General features: G+C 45.4%; 1 protein-coding gene across 6 annotated transcripts in view; it reads left to right on the top strand.

The window, feature by feature from the left end:
* sirt2 (sirtuin 2 (silent mating type information regulation 2, homolog) 2 (S. cerevisiae)) overlaps positions 1-22,615 on the top strand; it is a 45,952-nt gene extending 23,337 nt beyond the window's left edge. For all 6 annotated transcript variants that reach the window (XM_043680796.1, XM_043680794.1, XM_043680795.1 and 3 more), the window contains exons 4-13: positions 1,143-1,259; positions 3,897-3,938; positions 4,830-4,936; positions 6,504-6,560; positions 7,942-8,010; positions 9,695-9,824; positions 13,132-13,191; positions 14,111-14,166; positions 17,364-17,440; positions 22,491-22,615. In XM_043680796.1, coding sequence (XP_043536731.1) covers positions 1,143-1,259; positions 3,897-3,938; positions 4,830-4,936; positions 6,504-6,560; positions 7,942-8,010; positions 9,695-9,824; positions 13,132-13,191; positions 14,111-14,166; positions 17,364-17,440; positions 22,491-22,599 — 824 coding nt within the window. In that variant the 3' untranslated portion in view covers positions 22,600-22,615. The remainder of the gene's footprint in view (positions 1-1,142; positions 1,260-3,896; positions 3,939-4,829; positions 4,937-6,503; positions 6,561-7,941; positions 8,011-9,694; positions 9,825-13,131; positions 13,192-14,110; positions 14,167-17,363; positions 17,441-22,490) is intronic.
* Positions 22,616-23,005: the final 390 nt, after the last annotated feature.

The following is a 23,005-nucleotide window of genomic DNA, read 5'->3' as shown; positions in this document are numbered from 1 at the left end:
TGGACAGTGCCCCAGTGGTCACCAAGATTTGTTCACCACCTCCAAGTTAAACCCAGGAGTCGCAAGCTAAAGTCACATGAATCTTGTGAGCTGTGACTATTTAGACACAATGAAATCAATGAAATCAGTCTAGCGAGGGGGGACTGAACCTTTTGCTGCTCGTCACTTCGGGAAAAACAAGAGGCAACTCTTGAGCACAATCCTCTGCCCCAGTAGTGAGTTGACAGTCAATTTGTTTAATTATGTTTAGAATGGTGGGAGGTAGACTCATTTCATTCTTTCACGTGCTGTAGGTGATGGAGACCAGGCCAGCAATTGTTACTCCATCCCAAATTAATAATGAAATGAGTGGTTAGGCAAGGCAGTTCAGAGTGTACCACATCGCTGTGGGTCTGAAGTCTCATACATTCCAAACCTGACATGCATTTCCTTCCATAAAGGACACTTGTGAGCCAGATGGGCTTTTACAATAATCAATGATAGTTTCAATGACAGTGACCACAAAACTAGCTTTATAACTCCACATTTTATGAGCTGACTGTGACATCAGCTACTGGGGCAAAATTTGAACCCACATCCTTGTACCATTAGTTGAGGCCTCTGGATTACTCATTCAGTGACAATACCACTAAACTGCCATCTTCCTCCTCCCCTATTTACTTTGTGGTTAAGTAGGTTTGTATGAACTCTTGATTACTTGAAACAAAAGCAGAAGTTGCTGCAAAAGCTCAGTAGATCTGGCAGCATCTGTGGAGAGATATCAGAGTTAACGTTTCAGGTCAGAAACAGGAAGGATCACAGAACTGGTTCTGACGAAGGGACTCCAGACCTGAAACATTAACTCTGATTTCTTGCCACAGATGCTGCTGAGTGAAGCTTATTTAACGCCCTTTTCAAACAGCTGAGTTGAGAGGGTGGTGCTGGAAAGGCACAGCAGGTCAGGCAGCATCCGAGGAGCTGTCCCTCAGATGCTGCCTGACCTGCTGTGTTTTTCCAGCACCGCATACTCGACTCTGCTCTCCAGCATCTGCAGTCCTCACTTTCTCCTTTTCAAAGAGCTGAGCCAGGCGTGATGGGCTGAATGGCCTCCTCCTGTGCTGGAATATTCTGTAATGTCTTACTCTCTGACCTTTTCTCTGCAGTGGATTTTCTGAGGAACTTGTTGTCGCGTTCACTCGATCTGCGCGAACGTCAACCTGATAAGGTTTTGGAAGAACTTAGCATCGAAGGAATAGCAAAATACATCCTGAACAAAAAATGTAAGTTGTCAGTGAAATCGTGAGTATATTTTATGACCAGGATGTTATTTGGTTTTTGATTGTATTTCATGTTTTTTTTAAATTGGGAAAACAGCTTTTTTTTCTGCAGACTTTGCACTAATCCCCAATGTCAGTGATGAATTGGAATACTTTCAATAGCTATAACTTGCATTTGTATAGCCCTTTTAATGCAATGAACATCTCAAAACACATCGCAGGAACAATATAAAGCAAATATTGATATTGTGCCATGAAGGCAGACATTAGGACAGGTGACCAAATGCGTACCCACAGAGATTTGAAGCATCTTAAAGGAGGAGAGGGAGTTGGAGATGTTTCTGACGGGATTTTGAGAACTTGAGACGCTGGCTGCAGCACGCCTGACCACCAGTGGCACAGCGATTAATATAGAGATCACGCAAGAGCCTGGAATTGGGGAGTGCAGCAATCTTGATGGTTGTAAAGCTAGATGGGTAAGGAAGTCAAAGGCAAGGATAAGAATTTTAAAATGGAAGCCAAGTCAGACTGGGAGAAGGTAAATGCTGAGTAAAGCTGCCTCTAGTTTTCTGACGTAGTAATTAAAATCCCGGCCTTTGAGCCTCTAACTCTGGAATCGGGCCCTCTTCAAGGAGCCGATGACTATGGGGGGTGCATTTGTAATATGGCTAGGCAGTTAGCTGATCAGCCTGTAAGTCTTTCCATGTCAGGCAGTACAAGTAGGACAGTCCCCTGGTTAACTGTGTTTGATATGAAATGGTGTTCCTCAACTACATCCTCTGATGATGGGCTAGCGACTTGTTCCAAAAAACGTCTAGCTGTAGAAGCAGCTTTGTCTGCCTCGTGTGGCACAAGAAGAGAGGAAGAGAAGAAGAAAGCTCCTTCTACTTTTTTCCAGTGAGGTGCTGCTGCCTTAGTTCAGAGGAGTTACCTCTTTGGTCGCTCTGATGTTTTAAATTTCCCAAGCTCCAGCCAGCCCTCGAAGTGAAGCTTATTGTCACTGACCTCTCTTACAATGTGCATCATTTCTGCCTCTAGAGTGTGGTCAGGTACTAGCTCCCAGCTTCAGCAGCCAGTGGAGATAGCATTAGTGACATTTCCCTGGTTATCTTTTGCCTTCGTGGGATGTGGGTGCCAATGGCTAGGCCGCCATTAATTGCTCATCCCTTGTGTTATGGACAAAACCCAGTCAAAACATATTAAGAAGATAGCCTAGACCCTCACGATTTCTTATTTTAAAGGCAGATGCTAGATGTTGTGTTTTGGATGAAGTTCGATTGGTTAAACTGCCAGCTTGAAGCAAAACACACTTCATTCATACATTATTGTTAAAATACAACAAAGGGAAGAAGGAATTGGAAGAACCATTCTTGTGGAAAACTTAACAGAACAATAGATTATTTAACTACTAAACAGTAACTGCTCCAGTGCAGTAACATTCCATAAATTCCATTAACACACCCTTGGCAAACGGCAAATTCAGTAAAATAGATTATCTCCCATGTAGTTCCAGCAGCAGAATCATACAATCCCCACATTGTGGAACCAGGCCCCTCAGCCCAACAATCCACACCAATCGTCCGAAGTGTAACCCACCCAGACTCATTGCCTTACCCTACTATCCTACATTTACCCCTGAATAATGCACCTAACCTACACAAACCTGAATACTATGGTGCAATTTTGCATGACCAATCCGCCCTAACCTGCACATCTTTGAAAAAAAACATGAGAAATCTCTGACAGAGAGTAGCAGAGAGAGATGTCCTGCAGCTTCCAGGCTCTGCTTCCAGGCTCTGTTTCAAGACCTAGCAACAACAGCTACTGAAAACTCAAACTGGCTCTGTGGGAGCTTAACCACACCCATTCAGGCTGCTTCTATTGTTACAACATTTTTTTTAAAAGCCCAAGGTGCTTCAAGCTGGTAATTTTATTGGACCCACATTGACAGCTCTTGGACTCTGTCTTAAAACTGCTCATCAAAAAAAAACCATGACAAAATACACCTCTTAAAGCCAGGCCAAAAAAACACAGAATAAACTACACTCTTAAAGCCATAGTATCATCACAGTCGTTCCTCTGGAAACTGTTTGAGCTTTCTGATCCATTTCCAAGGACTTTTAAGAACCATCCTCATTGCTGTGGGTCTGGAGTTGTACGTAGGCCAGACTCTGGATAAAGATTACGGATTTCTTTCCCAAAAAGGGATTGGAGAACCGGCTGAATTTTTAATGACAATAGTTGCCTTTTATTTCAGCTTTTAATTCCAGATTTTAGTGAATTTAAGTTTCACCATTTGGCATGGGACTCGAACCTATGTTCCCCCAGAACTTTAAGCCGGGCCTTTGGATGACTGATCCAGTGACAGTACTGCCTCCCCTCGAACTATGAACTATGAACTCTCACTCTGCAGGAACTGAGTTGCAATTCCAGCCTTACCATTTCAAGTTGCACCATTTGACAGGAGGACCATTTTGTGATAACCAATCAATAGCAGGCAATACAATAACACTCATATAACTTTAACCACATATCTTTATTAATCTTTTCTTCACGTTTTAAGGGACAAAAGTGAAGGAATATTATTTTAAGTGTTGACTCTTGGTTGAACTCTAAGATTTTTATTCAATTTCCTTTCAGGTGAGAAGATTATATGCATGGTTGGAGCTGGCATATCAACATGTAAGTGTGTGGCTTTCTGTAAACCAGTCTCTCCCAAAAAGAGGCTTCGAAGATTTATTCTCTCCTAATGGGGAGAGGGAATTGAGACTGCATTTCTAGGGTTTTGTGAATTGAAAAGAAAACCATGGATTGTGGCGAGGGCAGCACCTGTTACCCATCCCTAATAGTCTGTGAGCTGAGTGGCTTGCCTCACCATTTCAGAGGGCAGTTAACTACGTCACTGTGAGCCTGGAGTCACATGTAGGCCAGACAAGGGTTTCCATAATAATCGGGTTAGGATATCTGGTTGGCATGGATGGGTTGGATCGAAGGGTCTGTTTCTGTGCTGTACATCTGAGTGTATGACCCGAAACACTAACTTTGATTTCTCTCCACAGACGCTGCCTGACCTTCTGAGCTTTTCTAGCAATTTCTGTTTTCGTTTCTGACTTACAGCATCTGCAGTTCTTTCAGGGTTATTTTCAGTCAGATGATTAGTATCAGAGGATGCACAAACAGCCAAAATCGGAGGAGTGCAGAGATCTCCCAGAGCTGGCGGAGACTACAGAGATAGGAAAAGGGTGGGCAAGACTGAGGAGGGATTTGAAAACAAGAATAAAAATCTTCAAATTGAGCTACTGCCTGACTGAGAACTAGTGTGGATGTGCCTTCACTTGCACATGTACCAGATGGTAATGGTAACAGTTCTGACGCAGAATCAAAGTTGCATTTTCACACCGGATCAGAGATTCTTCAATTTGAAGGCAGTTCAGTGTCGAGACAGCACCAACCTGCTCAAGAAAAGCGAAAGATCTGCTGATGCTGGAAGTCAGAATTCCAGTAGTTTCTGGTTTTTGGTTTTGTTTTATTTTTCTTCATGTTTTGTCTGTGTTTTCTCTTTCTCCTGTGCAGCGGCAGGGATCCCTGACTTCCGCAGCCCTGGTACCGGCCTCTATCACAACCTTCAGAAATACAACCTGCCCTATCCAGAGGCCATCTTTGAAACTGATTACTTCAAGGTGATTGTCGCTGCTTTTCCTGGATGTTAACAGTATCTGAGCGAGACAAGAAGATCACGGATGAGCTGTCGGTGCCTTACAAAAAGTGATTGGTATTATATCCTCAGTGGGGCTTAGTTAGTTCAGTTGGCTGGGCGGCTGGTTTTGTGATGCCAACTGTATGGGTTAAATTACTGCACCAGCTGATGTTACCATGACAGTCCCATCTTCTCAACCTCCTCCCTCATCTGAGGCACAGTGACCCTTGGGTTAAACTCTCGGTCGGTCGGTCTCTGTGTCTCGCTGTGTCTCCCCCGTTGATGTATGGGAAGCATTAGGATAGACTGCTATGTTTGATCACACACTCCTTAAACTCTACCTCCTTGACTAAGCTTTTGGTCACCTGACCTAATATCACTGTGTGAATTGAAGTCATGTTTCCTTGTATTTCTGCAGAAAGTGTTGCTACATTAAATCTACACAAGTTGTTTGCATTATAGTTTGGACTTCCATTGTCAGCCATTCCTCAATTGATCGCACTTTTGTCTCCAGGATCCAGGTTTGAATCACATGTTGTGTGATAGCTTGAGGACCCTGGAGCAACTTTGTGATGATGTAACGGAGCTGCTCCCCATCAGTAATTAATAGCACAGATTGGGCAGCATCAGAAAGGTAGAACAGGAACGTTAGGTGGAGTTCAGAAAATAGTCTCTTCATAATATCAGCGTCGGATTAGAACCTGGTATATCTGACTAACACCAAAGACTCTTACTGATGGCAATGTTTGCCAACATTCAAAAGAAGCCCAAGTCTGGAGTCAACTCTTGACCTTGCCTTTTATTTGGCAAGTCTGTCTTGAACCCAAACTCCTGCCTGTGGGTATCAAACCGCAAAACGAGCAATCCCGTTCCTGGGCTGGGATGGTCAAGGCTAACGTTTCAGTGCTTTACCAAGGGAGCACAACACTGTCAGAGGTACTGTCTTTCAGATAAAACTGAAGCCATGTCTGTTGGCTTGAGTGGAAGGGAAAAGACACCATGGCATTTTTGATGGAGAGTTGGGGCATTCCCCTTGGGGTCATGGCCAATATTTATCTTTCAGTCAACATCTCACAAATAGATTATCTGATCCTTATCGCATTACCATTTGTGGGAGCTTGTTCTATGTAAATTGGGCGTTGCATTTCCTGCATTACAATAGTGACTTCTAAAGTATTTCACCGACTCTGAGACTCTGATGTCGGATGATGTGAAAGCAATGCAAATTTTTTTTAAAAGCTGCTGGTATACAAAGCAATGTACTGGTGTGCCAATGAAGATACAGTATTGCATCTGTCATTCCATCCCATTATTCCTGTCACATCTTTGTCATCTAAGGAAGATGATGCTCAGGAAATTTCTGTTTTCGGGGAATGGAGGATGTATGGAGCAATTATTGTGATGTTATAGACTGGCCCTGTACTTTTGCTGCTTAGGGCAAGTTAAAGTTTCTCCATTGTAAGGAATTGAATACCCACGTGGCTGTGACTGCCAGTTGATGTCCTATGTTACTTTATTAATGTTTATGACATTGGTCTGTTACATTCCAGCAACACCCAGAACCGTTCTTTGCACTGGCGAAGGAGCTGTACCCCGGGCAGTTTAAGGTAAGGCTGTCATGTACGTAAGAATTTGCAAAATATATTTCAGTCAAACTCTCCCCTTCGAATCCACTTGAACCATTTCCAGACTAACCCAGGCTTATTCTTGCTCATTAACTGGAATAGAAATGACAAGTAGAAGTAGGCCATTTGGCCCTTTGAGTCTGTTCTGCGACTCATCCAACTCAGTAGCCTGTTCCCACATTTTCCCCCACATCTCTTTCGCCCCAAGTGCTATGTCCAACCACTCCTTGAGTTCATACAATGTTTTAGCCTCGACTGCTTTCTGTGGTAACAATTTCCACAGCTAATCACTCTGGGTGAGGAAAGGTTTCTTTATCTCAGTCCTAAATGCTTAGATTTGACCCCTCGCTCTGGTCTCCCTGGACTTGGGGACATCCTTCCTGCAACTGCTCTGTCCCATTCTCTTTGAATTTCATAGCTTTCTGTGAGATCGCCCCTGCTTCATTTTTCCAAACTGCAGTGAATATAGTCCAAACTGATTCAACCTCTCCTCATATGTCAGTCCCATCATCCCAGGAGTCAGTTGAGCAAATCTTTGTTGCACTCCCTCTATGAGGAGAACATCCTTCCTCAGATAAGGAAACCAAGGCTGCACGCAGTATTCCAGCTGTGACCTCAGCAAGGGCCTGCATAATTGCAGTAAGACATTAGTAGGGAGGTGATAGCCCCTTGTATTATCACTGGCCTGTTAATCCAGAGACCCAGATAATATTCTGGGGGTCCAGGTTCGAATCCCACCACGGCAAAGGTGGAATTTAAATTCAATAGATATCGAACACAGAGCATTACAGCGCAGTACAGGCCCTTCGGCCCTCAATGTTGCGCCGACCTGTGGAACCAACCTGAAGCCTATCCGTCACACACTATTCCATCCATGTGCTTATCCAATATCTGGATAAAGAATCTAATGACTATTATAAATCCATTGCCAATTGTGGGAAAAACCCATCTAGTTCACCAATGTCCTTTAGGGAAGGAAACTGCCATCCTTACCTGGTCTGGCCTACATGTGACTCCAGACCCATAGCAATAGGGTTGACTCTTAACTGCCCTCTGAGCAATTAGGGATGGGGCAATAAACGCCCTCACTCATCCTGTTAAAGAATAAAGAAAAGTTGCCGCTTCTATGTCTGTGAAGGTCACCATACCATTTGCTTCCTTTGCTGCCTGCTGGACCCGCAGGCTTACCTTCAGAAACCGCTGTACACCCAGGTCTGGTAACGCAGTCAGGATACTGCACTTTCACTCAGTGCTCCGTAAGCTAAGAACGTAAATCTTCAGTGTAACACAGGGGCAAACTGATCAAAGCACATTCCCCTTACGCTTTCTGTCTTCTTGAATAATGAACATATCTCTTCTGCAGCCCACCGTTTCCCATTATTTCATGCGGATGCTAAGGGACAAGGGACTGCTGTTACGATGTTACACACAGGTAGGCAGCACCACTGTCGACTATCTTATTCCTGTTTTTACCAATGGCTCACAAACTGGATGCTCTCCTAAAATAAAGCCATTGTGCGGGAGTTCTGAAATAAAAGTAGAAAGTGCACGAGTAGCTCAAGGACTGAAGTTACCAATGAAGAGGTCTATCAGACTTAAAACGTTAACTGTTTCTCTGCACGGATGCTGCCAGTCCTGCTGAGTTCCCCGGCGCTTCCTAGTTTTATTTAGATGTGAGAGTTCAAAGGGACAGGCATTCTGCGTCGACTTTCTCTCCCCCACTGGGAGTTTAGTACAGTAGCGGAGATGGAGTGTTACAGTTCACTTGGGGAGGCCATGTTGCTGTGACAGTCGGTAGGTTTTACAGGCATGTTGCAGTCTGGTGCTGTGGGCAGAGATGTTGGAGGCTCCAACTCTCTTTCCATGATACAGGAGCCTCTCCTGCTGCTCTGTGACAGAATACTGTAGTTTGCAGGTTGATCAACCTGTTTGCCCACTCTATGAACACACCTTCCTTTGCCAGCAACTCCTGGAGTGGGACTCTAATGTGGAGCTTCTGACTAAGAGGCAGGGGCACTACCCACAAGGGCCACAAGACCCAATTCAGTAACAGGGAGTCTAAGTGGAAAGCAGCAAATCGTGTGTGTTTCCCCCCCCTCCTGTTGCTTCTGAGTTGGCTGCCATCTTGTGGCCCAGCAGATAACTGATATCTTACTGCTGGCTCTAGTCCTAGCAAGTGGGTCCAAACAGATCATGAAAGTGTATTTGCCTAATTAACAGCTACTGGGGGAGACTTGTTTACCTGGCCTACAGAGCTGCTGGCAATCTGCACATGTCAGAAGCAGGCTTTGTGCAGAAGCATCCATTAAAGTGACCCCAGTGAGGGGTTGATTTCTGACTATTTATCTGACCTTGTGATATGCTAACTCCGCTTTGGGATGAAGTTAGATGGGAGCTGGTCACATTTTAACAAATATCCTGGGCAGTTTTGCTATGTGCCTTTACAATGTCATTAGACTATTTGCCCATGGGAGAGTCACATGCAAACCTCCCCACTTATCTTCATCTAACAAAACAGAAGTTGATGGGAAAGCTCAGCAGGTCTGGCAGCATCTGTGAAGAAAGATCGGAGGGACAGTGTGGATTTAATGGGCCGAATGGCCTGCTTCCATACTGTAGGGATATTATGATAATCTTTAATTTCTGGTGTTAATTAAGGGATAAAGATCGGTAGGTTCACTGGGCTAAACCCAAGAGAGTACCAAATGATTTTTGAGGCATTGACCTGAACAGGCAAACTGGGTTGGGTTTATTGTCTAATTTGGCAGTACAGCACTCCCTCAGTATTGGCCTGGCGTTTCAGTCTTGACTTTTATGCTCAAGCCCTGGAGTGGGATTTGAACCTAGAACCCAGTGAGTCAGAGGGGAGAGTGCTTCCCACTGAGCCACAGCTGACTCCAGAGCACAGGCAACTCATATCTGTGACTGTACCTTTCCCCTCTTGCCTGCTGTTTTATCACTTGAGATGTTGTCGAGTCACAGCACCTTATTGCTATTGAGGGAGTGCAGTGACTTTGAAATTGGCCTCTGTTCCAACGGTCATGACTCTTGGGTGAAAGAACACTCTTCCTGGCATCGAACCTTTGTTGTTATTTTTCTTTAATGCTCTATTTTAGAACATTGACACGCTAGAACGTGTAGTTGGACTACAGGATGAGGACTTGATAGAGGCACACGGGACATTCTACACCTCCCATTGCACTAACCGCACGTGCAATAAGCTGTATAACTTGGACTGGATGAAAAGTAAGTCTGCCTTCCAACCAGAGTATCAGCATCATTATATTGTAGCCATCATATTGGGTCAGTAAACCAGTATTCACAAACTTTTCTGACAGCACTTCCTCAGCTCGGCACTGCATTGTCAACCTGGACTAACCATTCAAATCTCCAGAGTTTTTAAAAATATTATTCCTTCACAGGATGTGTTGGCTGGGACATTTGTTCTTGATCAGAGTGGTGCTGGAATAGCACAGCAAGTCAGGCAGCATCCAAGGAACAGGAAAATCGACGTTTCGGGCAAAAGCCCTTCATCAGGAATAGGGCTATTCCTGATGAAGGGCTTTTGCCCGAAACATGATTTTCCTGCTCCTCGGATGCTGCCTGACCTGCTGTGCTTTTCCAGCACCACTTTGATATAAACTCTGGTTTCCAGCATCTGCAGTCCCGCATCTGCAGTCCTCACTTTTGCCCATTTGTTGTTCTACGCTGGTGGGGTTTGTAGGAAGTAAGAACACCTTTCCCCACTTTGAGCCTCCTGTGCTCTTTTATAAGATCATGGCTGAGCTGTCTCCACTTTCCAGCCTGTCCCCAATACCCTGGCCTATCGAGAATCTAGTCCCCTTGAGAAAGTGGCGGTAAGCCGCCTCCTTGAACCGTTGCAGTCTGTGTGGTGTAGAGACACCCACAGTGCTCTTTGGAAAGGAGTTCCGGGATTCTGACCCAGCGACACTGAAGGAACGGTGATACATTTCCAAGTCAGGCTGGTGAGTGAGTTGGAAGGGACTTTGCAGGGGGTGGTGTTCCCATGTACCTGCTGCATTTATCCTTCTAGCTGGTAGAGGCCACTGGTTTGGAAGGTGCTGATAAAGCAGCCTTGGCAAATTCCTGCACTGCATCTGGTGTCACCACGTGGGTGGGTGTTGCAGGGATTGAATGTTGACGCTGGTGGGATTGGTTACCAGTCAAGCAGGCTGCTTTGTGCTGAATGCTGTCCCATCCAGGCAGTAGAGGAGTAGTCCGAGCCTACAAGCTTCTCACTGCATTTGGACAGGTACGTGAATAGGAAAGAGTTGAGAGTGTGATGCTGGAAAAGCACAGCAGCTCAGGCAGCATCCGAGGAGCAGCAGAATTGACGTTTCGGGCAAAAGCCCCTCATCATCCGGAAGGAATAAGAAAGGTTTAGAGGAATATGGGCCAGATGCAAAGAAATTGGGTTAGTTTAGATTGGGAAACCTGGTCGGCATGGAGAAGTTGGGCTGAAGGGTCTGTTTCTGTGCTGTCTGACTCTGACTCTAAACTGGGCAAAGTCAGAAGTCACGCAATACCAGGTTATGGTCCAACAGGTTTATTTGAAATCATGAGCTTTTGAAGCAGTGCTTTGAAGCTTTGTGATTTTAAATAAACCCATTGGACTATAACCTGGTGTCAGAGACTTCTAACCTTGTCCACCCCAGTCGAACACCAGCATCTCCACATCAGGTCTACCTTCTAATTGGGGAGTGAGAGAGTGACTGTTACTGGTTTTTCCGAGCTGTTTGTAGAGGCAGCTTAGTACTATATCTAAAATAGTTAAACTTTTCAGTGAATCCTCAGCAAAACAGTCGTCAGGACTTGAAGCTTTCCTTATCTTGATTTTACTTCACAGATCAACCCTCACCATCAGTTGTAAGACTGAGACCGCAATGTTTGGGTGACTTGGTTATTTCTTAGGCCCTGTGCAATGATGAGCATAGTATTCACATCACAAGACACACCGCTGTGCAGTGTTGACTGTTGCACTGTTACAGTGATAGTTGTTGCCAGACTTGAGCTTTTCCAGCATTTTCTGTTTTAGTTACTGTGCAGTGTTAACTTTGAGCTCGCCTGAGTCGGCAGCTGACGGGACAAAACCACTTCCCAGCAATAGGTGGCGCTGCCATTAAAGAAAGTGATCTATTTAAGCCTCCCTTTTTCTGCTCTGTTCCCCTTCTCACATACAAAACTTGTTTTCACAGACCTGTCACTTGCCTTAATACGAACACAAAGGTACCTGGTTTTAATTGTATGTTGGTCTCTATTTTCATGGCTGCACATTACAATAACTAGCCTTTTGTACCATAATGATTACACTGTGTTTCATTGACTCTCAGGCACTTTCACACATCCAGCAGTCATGACAGGTGCTCTATGAATGCAAGTATTTTTTAACTCGGTTGTGACTTCAGGACGCCCCAAGGGTTTGAACGATTTAATGTCTCTTCTGTAAGAAGGCATCTCCAACATTGCGGCAATCCCTCAGTCTTGACCCTCTGATGATTCAGCACTCCCTCAGCACTGACTCTGCGACAGTGTGGCACTCCCTCACCACTGACCCTCCGACAGTGCGGTGCTCCCTCAGTCTTCACACTGACAGTGCCCGCTCACTCAGTGCTGACCCACTGACAGTGTGGCACTCCATCAGCACTGACCCTCTGACAGTGCGGCACTCCTTCAACGGTGACCCTTTGACAGTGCGGTACTCCTTCAGTGCTGACCACCTAACAATGCGGTACCACCTCAGAACTGACCCTCTAACAGTACAGCAGTCCCTCAGCACTGACCCTCTGAAAGTGCCCACTCCTCGGCGCTGACCCTCCGACAGTGCGGCGCTCCCTCGGCGCTGACCCTCCGACAGTGCGGCGCTCCTTCGGCGCTGACCCTCCGACAGTGCGGCGCTCCCTCGGCGCTGGCCATAAAATGCACAATGCTACCCCAGTCCTTGCATTTATATAGCACCTTATTGCCACTGAAGCAGATAAGGTAGTGAAAATAAAAGATCCCATGGTGCTGCTTCAATGAGAAGTAGGATACGTTTCCCCGTTTACCTGGTTTTTAAAAATTCTTCCATGGTGCATGGGCCTTATTAGCAAGGCCAGCATTTATTAGCCCTGGACAGGGTGGTCTGCTCAGAGGGCTGTTAAAAGTTAAACACATCGTGAGAATGTGGAATCACATGTAGGGACATCCTGACTAAGTGAGGATGACAGATTTCCTTTGAACCGCTGATTGGTTTTAATGGCCACCAGTGGTCACCTCTTGATTTATCAACTGAATTTAGAGTGAACCAGATGCTGTGGAGGGATTTGAACCCATGAGCCCCGAGAATCGACACAAGCCCCTGGATTGCTACTCTAATGACATTACCGCTGAGCTGCCATCTCCAGACAAATTACCTTTTTTTCTTAGTTCCCTCTACTACTGTTGTCTGGCGCAGTAGTCTGTGATGTTTGATTGCAGCTTTATGATGTGCATTCAGTTGTTAATCTAATATCTCCCTCTTTTTTTTTTTTGTTTTGCTTAATCTGTCAAACAGCACAGATCTTCACAAAGCCACTGCCAAAATGCGAAGAGTGCAATTCTGTCGTGAAACCTGGTGAGTAAAATCGAACAAGGTGGAAGATGCTCTTGGTCAAATCTAAGCTCGCCACATCCGAACGTAGATGGTGGTGTTAACGGGCTGCTATATTCAGTGTGTTTCTTGGAAGAGGAGGAGACTGTTGAGTCCCTTGACTCAGCACTGTCATTCAAATACATTTTGACTATGGAGGGAAACGGGGATTCAACCAGAGTTCCTGATACTGAATCACAATCCAAACTGGGAATCTGAACCCATGCACGAGGGTGGAATCCTACAGTGATGCAATATCCTCCACAGTCACTGCCTCTGGGCATCCTTGGTTTCGATATGAATAGAGACCATCTGGACAAGATACCAGTAGGTTACAGGTGCTGACGAAACACTGTCTTGTGCAAAAATCCTGCTCTGCATGAAGGAGAGGGATTATCGATGGGAAGATGAATATTAATACCATGTTGATATCATCTTATGGGCAAACTAATCGGTTCTGGGAGACGATACCAAACTATTTTTCCACAGTCTCATTTCCACTCTCATGGAGTTAGTTTCTGTCTCTCCTCTTCAGAATCTGGAACACATGGCACAGTTCCCAAAAAAAGTCATACCACGTTTGAAACATTAATGTTGTTTCTCGCTCCTTGGATGCTGCCAGAGCTGCTGAGTTTCTCCAGCACGCTCAGTTTTTACACATTCTGGGTCATTCCGCAGGGTATAAAGGGTGATTTATCGTCTGTGTCGTCTCAGGAAAATTGGTGTGCGCAAATAATGTTTCTCATTTCTACCACCCCATTCCTTGTCTCCCGTAGCCCAACAGAGACTCGTCATTGTCTCATCAAACTGGCTGTGAGAAACATGACATTAAAGTATGCCTCTGATTTTGGGAAAGGATCCTATTGTGTACTGAGTTTAATCCTTATTTCATTCCTCTAAATAGATATCGTGTTCTTTGGCGACAGTCTCCCCCAACGATTCTTTGCGACTATAGAGTCCGTAAGTACAGATGCCGATGGCATAATTGGTCCTGACAGTGTGTGGTTTTTAAAAAAAAAAAGTTAGAGTAGCAAATGCTGAGGCCACCGTGCTGCAGTCCGTTTGGTGTAGGCATGCCCACAGTGCTGTTAGCGAGGCAGTTCCAGGATTTTGACCCAGTAATGCTGAAATTTCCAAGTCAGAATGGTGAGGGAACTTGGGGCAGTGGTGTTCCCAACTATCTGCTCCTGTTGTCCGTTTTTTAGATGGTGGTGGTCATGGGTTTGAAATGTGCTGTAGAAGGTCTCTGGTGAGTTGCTGCAATGCATCTTGTGGTTGGCTCTTGCTGCTGCAAGCGTTGATGGTGGAGGCTGTGAACGTGTGTCAGTCAAGTGGCACTTTGACCTTCTTGAGTGTTGTTAGGGCTGCATTCATCCAGGCAGGTGGGGAGTGTTCTATCACACTCCCGACTTGTGTCTTGTAGATGCTGGATAGGTTTTTGGGAGTCAGGAGGTGTATTACTCGCTACAGGATTCCCAGCCTCTGACCTGCTCTTGCAACCATTGTCCGGTTCAGTTTCTGGTCAATGGTAAACACCCAGAATGGTGAAAGTGGGGGATTCAGCAATGATAATGCCATTGACTGTCAAACAAAAGGGTAATGGTTAGATTCTTTGTTGTTGGGAGTCTTGCTGTGTTTGGACATGGACGACAAAGGAGTCTCGATGGTGCTGAATATTGTGAAACCATCAGTGAACAGCCCCTATTCTGACCTTACGATGGAGAGCACCGTGATGGAGCAGCTGAAGATGATTGGGCCTAGAACACTACCATGCAGAAAGGGGTGCTTATGGCACAGTGTTAGTGTCCCTACCTCTGGACCAGGTGGCTTGGTTCAAGTCCCATAAGTGTATTACAACAACAGTGAGCAGATTAGTTAGGAAGGTATGTACCTGCAGAGATATCCTGGAGCTGAGCTGGCTGACCTCCAGCAATGACAACCGTCCAGCTTTGTGCTGAACCCGTGGAGAGTTTTACCCCGAATTCCCATCGATTTGAAGAGGTCCTTGATGCCACACCCAGTCAAATGTGACCTTGATGTTGAGGGCAGACCCTCCGACCTCGATTGTGAGCAGGAAATCTGCAGTCCTTCCAATCGGAAAAAACAGCAGATTTCTCACCAAAGTGGCCGGAACTACAGAAAAAAAAAAGAGGAGTGAGGATCCATTGAGTTACAGTAATTCAAGTTCTGATGAAGAATGAGCAATGTTTCAAAACTTGCCCAGCAAGTTCCCTTGAAATGATTCGACACAGGAAGCAGCCAGTAAATGATGCACGATTAGCGGTGAGTTTTAAGACATGTTTGAGGTCACTTTGTGTTCGTATGAGGTTGAAAGGTCTATTATTAGTTCTTCAAAAAATCTGTTGCAACATCATCTCCTGGTCTATTGTAAGGGCGTATTGGACTTTGTTACAGGAAAACATGACAATTATCTTAAATTACTTTTCTCTGCCTGTTAGATTAGATTACCTACAGCGTGGAAACAGGACCTTCAGCCCAACCAGTCCACACCGACCCTCTAGAGAGTAACCCACCCAGACCCATTCCCCTACATTTACCCCTGACTAATGCACCTAACACTATGGGCAATTTAGAATGGCCAATTCACCTGACCTGCACATCTTTGTGAGTGTGGGAGGAAACCGGAGCACCCGGAGGAAACCCACGCAGACACTAGGAGAATGTGCAAACTCCACACAGACAGTCGCCTGAGGCTAGAATCTAACCTAGGACCCTGGTGCTGTGAGGCAACAGTGCTAACCACTGAACTACCGTGCTGCCTATTTATATTATTCTGTTCATTCATTCACGCCATGTGGGTGTCACTGACTAGGCCACCATTTATTGCCAATCCCTAATCGTCCTTGAGAAATGAGTTGCCTCCTTGAAAGTCCACCTAATGTGGGAACATCCACAGAGCTCTCGGATAGAATAAATGCCTTCAGAATGTTGAACATATCCATTAACTCTTCCAGTAAACCTATCTGCATTAAAGAGGACTGATTGTGGATAGATTCTGTTGTGTTCATTCCAAACTCTACTTCCTGTCACCAAGTCCCATTTACCCTAGAGCCTCATGCTTGCTAACCTACTGGGTTTCTCATTAAGCAAGACCTCGGTTTTTAAATTCTTCTATGGGCTGTCACTCCACCCAAATCCCTGTGACCTCTTCCACCCATCCCTCCAGGATTTCTGCACTCCCCTTGAGGACTCTGTGAGCCCTTGTCTAATTATCAGTCCCACCCCAGACTGCCTTTCGCCTGAAGTTCACACGAAGCATCTCCAGGAGGATCGGCCTGGAGTGTCCAGGAATTAAAGGTCAATTTCGAGGACACTGTTGGGTGCGAACCTGGAGGAAATCCAAAGCATTGTGGGAAAAACTTTGGCTGTTCCCCTCGAGCATTTCTCTTCACCAGGATTAAGATGGCTGTGGGATGTTTGGGTAATGGGTGGGGGTGCAACATATATGATGAAGTTAAAAATCTCAGAACACCAGGTTACAGTCCAACAGGTTTATTTGGAAGCGCTGCTCCTTCATCAGCTGGTTATGGTGTATAATATTGTAAGACAAAGAATTTATAGCAAAAGATTACAGTGTCATACAGTGATATATTGAACAAACCTGGATTGTTAAGTCTTTCATCTTTTAGAATGCAGGTTTTGGTTCATTAATATGTAAATCCCAGAACTACTTATAAGTCACCTCCACAACATGTACGATGAAACCTCCAGGAATAGATTTAATCCCAGTTGGCACCCCTGTTGATTACAGCTTGCTACCCAAACTCCTGCTTTAATTAAAGCTTTCAAGTGGCGGCCTTGAGGAAAGATCGTCAAAGCCGTGTGCTTTACCCAGAGTATGTTTCATCGTGGCGGGTGAATATTAGTGAAACATTCTGTGGTTACTCGTTTCCAGGATGTCCAACATGGGAACTCCACTCACTCACTTCCCACTAACCAATGATCACCACAATGCCACCACATTTAAACACCAGCTCCTGATCCTTGCATTCAACATACAAGTGTATTTTTAACTTCACAAGGCAATTGCCTGTTTTGAGTGTGCAACTACATTGACAAGCAAGAATTAGGCGCGTTGTTTATGAACATGTACTCTTCCACTTCTGTTTTAATGAGCACTTTTGTTTTCTGTTCAGGATTTTCCAAAGTGCGACCTCCTCATCATCATGGGCACCTCCCTGCAGGTGCAACCATTTGCGTCTCTTGCCAGCAGGTCTGTGTGGGTTTTTCCAGGTTCCGGAGGAGAGGCAGTGGAGGTGGGATGGGGGGGCGTGGGGCGGAGCGGGGCATTTGAGGGGTGATAGTGGTGGAGGAAAATGCTGTAAGTAACAGGTTTAAAACTAAGAAACATGCTGCAGAGAAATCTGTAGCACTGATGGGTGACAATGTGCTTTAAAAGTTATGGAAGCGTGAGGTTAGATCCAGATTATCCATGGTTTGATTGAATGGTAGTGAAGGGCTGAATGGCCTCCTCCTGTAGTGAAAACCCAGCATCTAACTCACTGCCCATAGCTGTTTTGATGAAAGATTTCTATTTCAAATGTTGCCCGAGAGTCAGAGAGGTGTACAGCACAGAAACAGACCCTGTGGTCCAATTTGTCCACACCGACCAGATATCCGAAATTAATCTAGTCCCATTTGTCAGCACCTGGTCTATATCCCTCTAGACCCTTCTTATCCATGTACCCATCCAGATGCCTCTTAAATGTTGTAATTGTACCAGCCTCCACCACTTCCCCTGGCAGCTCATTCCAAAGATGCACCACCCTTGCCCCTTGGATCCCTTTCAATTCTTTCCCTTCTCACCTTAAACCAGTGTTCTCTAGTTTTGGGCCCCACTACCACAGGAAAAGACCTTGTCTATTCCCCCTATCCATGCCCCTCATGATTTTGTAAATCCCGATCATCCCTCCACCTGTGAACACTCCAGAGAAAATAGCCCGCCTTTTCAGCCACTCTCTATAGCTCAAACCCCAATAATGTTCTTGTAGATCTTTTCTGAACCTTTTCAAGTTTCACAACACCTTTCCTATAGCAGGGAGACCAGAATTGGATGCAGTATTTCAAAAGTGGCCTAACCACTGTCCTGTACAGCTGCAACATGACATCCCAACTCCTGTACTCAATACTCTGACTGATAAAGGAAAGAGTCTCAAACACTGCCATCATGAGCTGTGAGGTCTATTTTGGACACTGGTGATTCTGCATTTTCAAGTTTCCCCATTGCTCACACTTTATAATCCTGTGGTTTTAAACAGAGCCCTGGCGCTGAACGTAGTTCTTAATCCATAATGTAACATCATGTAGTGTAAAAACAAATCGCTGCCAGGTCACAATCCTGGGGCTGGTCCACTTAAACAGCACGATGGGAGCATCTTCACACAGGGGATGGCGACATAACGGGACCATCGGTGGTTTTTAGTAATTCAGAGCCCCAGGTTAATAACTCTGGCTGTGGGTTCAAATCCCATTGTGGCCTAGCGAACAATGGAATGAATTGAAAGCCAGTCTAGATTTAGAACCGAGGAGTCTTGTGGCACAGTGATAGTGTCCTAATGAGCTTGATGGCCTGGGTTCAAGTCCCACCTGCTCCAGAGGTATGCAGTAACATTTCTGAACAGGTATCCTTACCCAGTCATTAGATTCTAGATCAGCGTGGGGTAGGTCATGTGCAAGGGTGAAATGCAGCCCCAACCAATCCAGGAGCAGCACTGACGTCTGTCCTTAGCCCTGCTCCATACTCTCAACATTGTGTTTGGCTCTGAACTGTCCCTCTGATAAACACTTAGCTCTGCAAACTCTGCAGAAAAGCCAAGCCAGATCAATTGTAGCAGGGCCAAAGAGGTACCTCGCCAACACTTTCCCAGTGGCATTCTGGGATAAAAACAGAACATGCTGGAGAAACTCAGCAGGTCTGGCAGCATCAGTGGAGAGAAAACAGAGTTAACATTCTAAGTCTGCTATGATTCTTTTTACAAGTCTGATATGACTCATCCTCTGCAGAGGCACCTTCCCCTCCCACTGCAGGAATTGTGAAACCTGCGCCAACACCTCCCCCCTCACCTCCATCCAAAGCACCAAAGGAGCCTTCCACATTCATCAAAGTTTCACCTGCACTTCCACACATCATTTATTGTATCCATTACTCTCAATGCAGTCTCCTCTACATTGGGGAGACAGGACGCCTTCTTGCAGTGCGCTTCAGAGAACATCTCTGGGACACCCGCACCAACCCATCCCACCATCCCGCGGCTGAACATTTCCACTTCCCCTCCCACTCTGCTGCGGACATGCAGGTCCTGGGCCGCCTCCATCGCCACTCCCTCACCACCCGACGCCTGGAGGAAGAATACCTTATCTTCCATTTCGGGACCCTCCAACCCCAGGGCGTCAATAATGACTTCACCAGTTTCTTCATTTCCACTGCCCCTCCTTACCCCAGTTCTAACCTTCCAGCTCAGCACCACCCTCATGACCCTGTCCCACCTGTCAATCTTCCTTCCCACCTATCCACTCCACCCTCCTCTCTGACCTATCGCCTTTACCCCCACCTCATCTACCTATTGCACTCTCAGCTACCTTCCCCCAAGCCCCACCCCTCTCCCATTTACCTTTCCACCCCCAAGGCTCCCAGCCTCATTCCTGATGAAGGGCTTCAGCCCGAAACATTGATTCTCCTGCTCCTCGGATGCTGCCTGACCTGCTGTGCTTTTCCGGCACCACTCTAAGCTTCAATCTGAAGAAGTCATACTGTGCTCAAAACATTATCTCTGTTTCTGTCTCAGTAGATGTTGCCTGACCTGCTGAATTTCTCCAGCGCTTTTGTTTTTCAGATTTCCAGCATCTGCAGTAATTTGCTTTGACTTGAGGCATTTATGGACAGATAGTGATGCCCACATTAAATTTTAAAGAGTTAAAAACACAGACTGTAGCATGAAACCCATAAGAAAGTGGCCACTTAATACAACCTAACGTTGACCTTGACTCCATTTTCCTGCATGTATCACATAATTATTGACCCTTTTGTTAGCCAAAGGTCTATCTGACTCAGCAATTGCACCGCGATGGATGGTGGATATTTAAACTGAAATAAATAAATAGTCTAGAATATAAGGTTAGATGTGGTGATGCTGACCATGAAACTATCACTGCTTGTTGTAAAGGTCTGACTTTGTTCACTAATGTCCTTTGGGGAAGAGTCCTTTTACCTCTTGTCGTAAAGGCTGATTTGTTTCACCTTCTGGGTGGCTGTATTTATAACGCCATGTTCTTTTGATCAACCTGTCCAGCTACCCTAAGCGCTTATGCTAATGAGAGGAGTTAGTGGCATATTCATAATATCACTGGGCCAGTAATCCAAGTGTATGTTCTGGGGAGCTAGTGCACTTTCAGTTCAATTAGTAACCACAGAATGATAAAGCCAGTCTCTGTGATGGTGACCACGCCAACTATCCCTAGTTATTATAAAAACCCTTCTGGTTTACTCATGTCCTTTCGGAAGGAAACCTGCCATCCTTACCTGGTCTGGCCTACGTGTGACTTCAGACCCTCGACAATCTGGTTGACTCTCAACTGCCCTCTGAAATAGCCGAGCAGGGCACTCCGTTTAAGAGCAGATAGAGACATGTGCTGGCCTCGCCAATGATGCCCATGTCCCATGAAAGAATTTTCTTTTAAATTCTCAGGAAATGCTGGAGAAACTCAGCAGGTCTGGCAGCAGCCCAGGAGAGAAACAGAGTTAAATCCGGTGTGACTCTCCTGAAGAGAGCAGACATAGAACAACACAGTGCAGAACAGGCCCTTCGGCCCTCTATGTTGTGCTGACTCGTGAACTATTCTCAGCTCGTCCTCCTACACTATCCCAACATCATCCATGTGTTTATCTAAGGATTGTTGAAATCTCCCTAATGTGGCAGAGTTAACTACATTGGCAGGTAGGGCAACCCACACCCTTACCACTGTCTAAGTAAAGAACCTGCCTCTGACATTTGTCTTAAATCTATCACCCCTCAATTTGTAGTTTGCCCCCTTGTACAAGCTCACGTCATCATCCTAGGAAAAAGACATTCACTGTCCACCCTATCTAATCCTCTGATCATTTTGATTGTCTCTATCAAATCCCCTCTTAGTCGCCTTCTTTCCAATGAGAACAGACCCAAGTCTCTCAGCCTTTCCTCATAAGACCTTCCCTTCACATCAGACTACATCCTCGTAAATCTCCTCTGCACCTTTTCCACTTCCTGAAATATAGCAATCACAAGTGTACACAATATTCCAAGTGTGGTCGCACTAGCGTTTTGTATAATATTGCGGCTCCGGAACTCAATCCCTCTACAAATGAAACCTAACACACCATATGCCTTCTTAACATCACTATCAACCTGGGTGACAACTTTCACGGATCTACGTATGGACTCCAAGATCCCTCTGCATATCCACACTAGCAAGAATCTTTCCAGTACTCTGCCTTCCTGTTATTCTTCCCAAAGTGCATCACCTCACATTTAGCTGCATTGAACTCCATTTGCCACCTCTCAGCCCAATTCTGCAGTTTATCTAAGTCCTCCTGCAATCTGTAACATTCTTCCAAACTGTCCACTACTCCACCGACTTTAGTGTCATCTGCAAATTTACTAATCCATCCACCTATGCCTGCGTTAAAGTCGTTTATAAAAATGATAAACAGTGGTGGTCCCAAAATAGATCCTTGTGCCACACCACTAGTAACTGGACCTGCCGTGTTTCTCCAGCATTTTCTGAGCTATGCTTGTCCATTAAACAAAGACACTGAAACTGTACACCGCCTTCTTAAAAGAGTGGCTGGTGATGGGGAAGTCAGTGCTGGCATTCCAGGGGTCCTTGTGGTTCACTAATGGTGTCCAGGTTGAAATCTCATTCCAATTCTGAACAGATTGATCATAAAGGTATAAATGCTGATATTTCTGGTGATGCCCACAAACACTGATGGATGTTTTTAAAAGCCAGCACCACCCAGCCTGAGGTGAGCCATTACTGAGAATGAGGAGTCTGGCTCCGTAAGATTCCGCAAGCTTCAACTGAAGCTTCTCTCATGGTATTTGATCAGAGAGTTCTCGAAGATATGCACTGCTTCCCACAGAGATGACTTAATCGCTTGAAATAGATCTGATTGGAGAGTGTATTGCTGCTGCTGCTAGTGACACTACAGGATGTTGGGATGTTATAAGCGTGCTGTGGTTCACCAGGGTATTGTGCTAATGATGTTCTCTTCCTCTCTCACTCAGGGTGTCTGACACAACACCCAGGCTTCTCATTAACAAGGAAGTCAGTCAACAGGTGGGTACCAGGACTAAAAACGCTCCAGCGGAGCCATTTTCCAACTTCACTCACTAACCTTGTATTAACTCTATCCTAGCACCAATCACATACTGAAAACTTAAAAGTGTACAGTAATATAGTGGCTAGAGAGACAGAGAGATTTTGCACTTATATCGCACATTTCATAACCTCAGAGTACAGCAAAGTGTTTCACAGCCTAGTTTTGAACTGTTGCATGTTGGGAAATGGCACCACTGGTTTGTGCACAGTAAGGTCCCAAGAATATCAATGCTGCAATGATTAGATAAGTCTATGTCTAACTATTGGACCACGACACTCTGGCCATCTGCCCTGTGTTCCTTTGAACAATGCTCCTGGGATCTTTAGGAGCTGCCTAAAAGACCGAATAGGACCTCAGGTTAGCATTCTGTCCACAGGTACAGTACAGTGCTCCCTCCCTGCTTGCCTGGAGCTGTGTCTA

This window comes from Chiloscyllium plagiosum, chromosome 41, assembly GCF_004010195.1.
Source record: "Chiloscyllium plagiosum isolate BGI_BamShark_2017 chromosome 41, ASM401019v2, whole genome shotgun sequence".
NCBI classification, from domain to species: domain Eukaryota; kingdom Metazoa; phylum Chordata; class Chondrichthyes; order Orectolobiformes; family Hemiscylliidae; genus Chiloscyllium; species Chiloscyllium plagiosum.
Note: the sequence above shows the minus strand (reverse complement) of the source record. Positions and strands in the feature narration are given on the sequence as shown.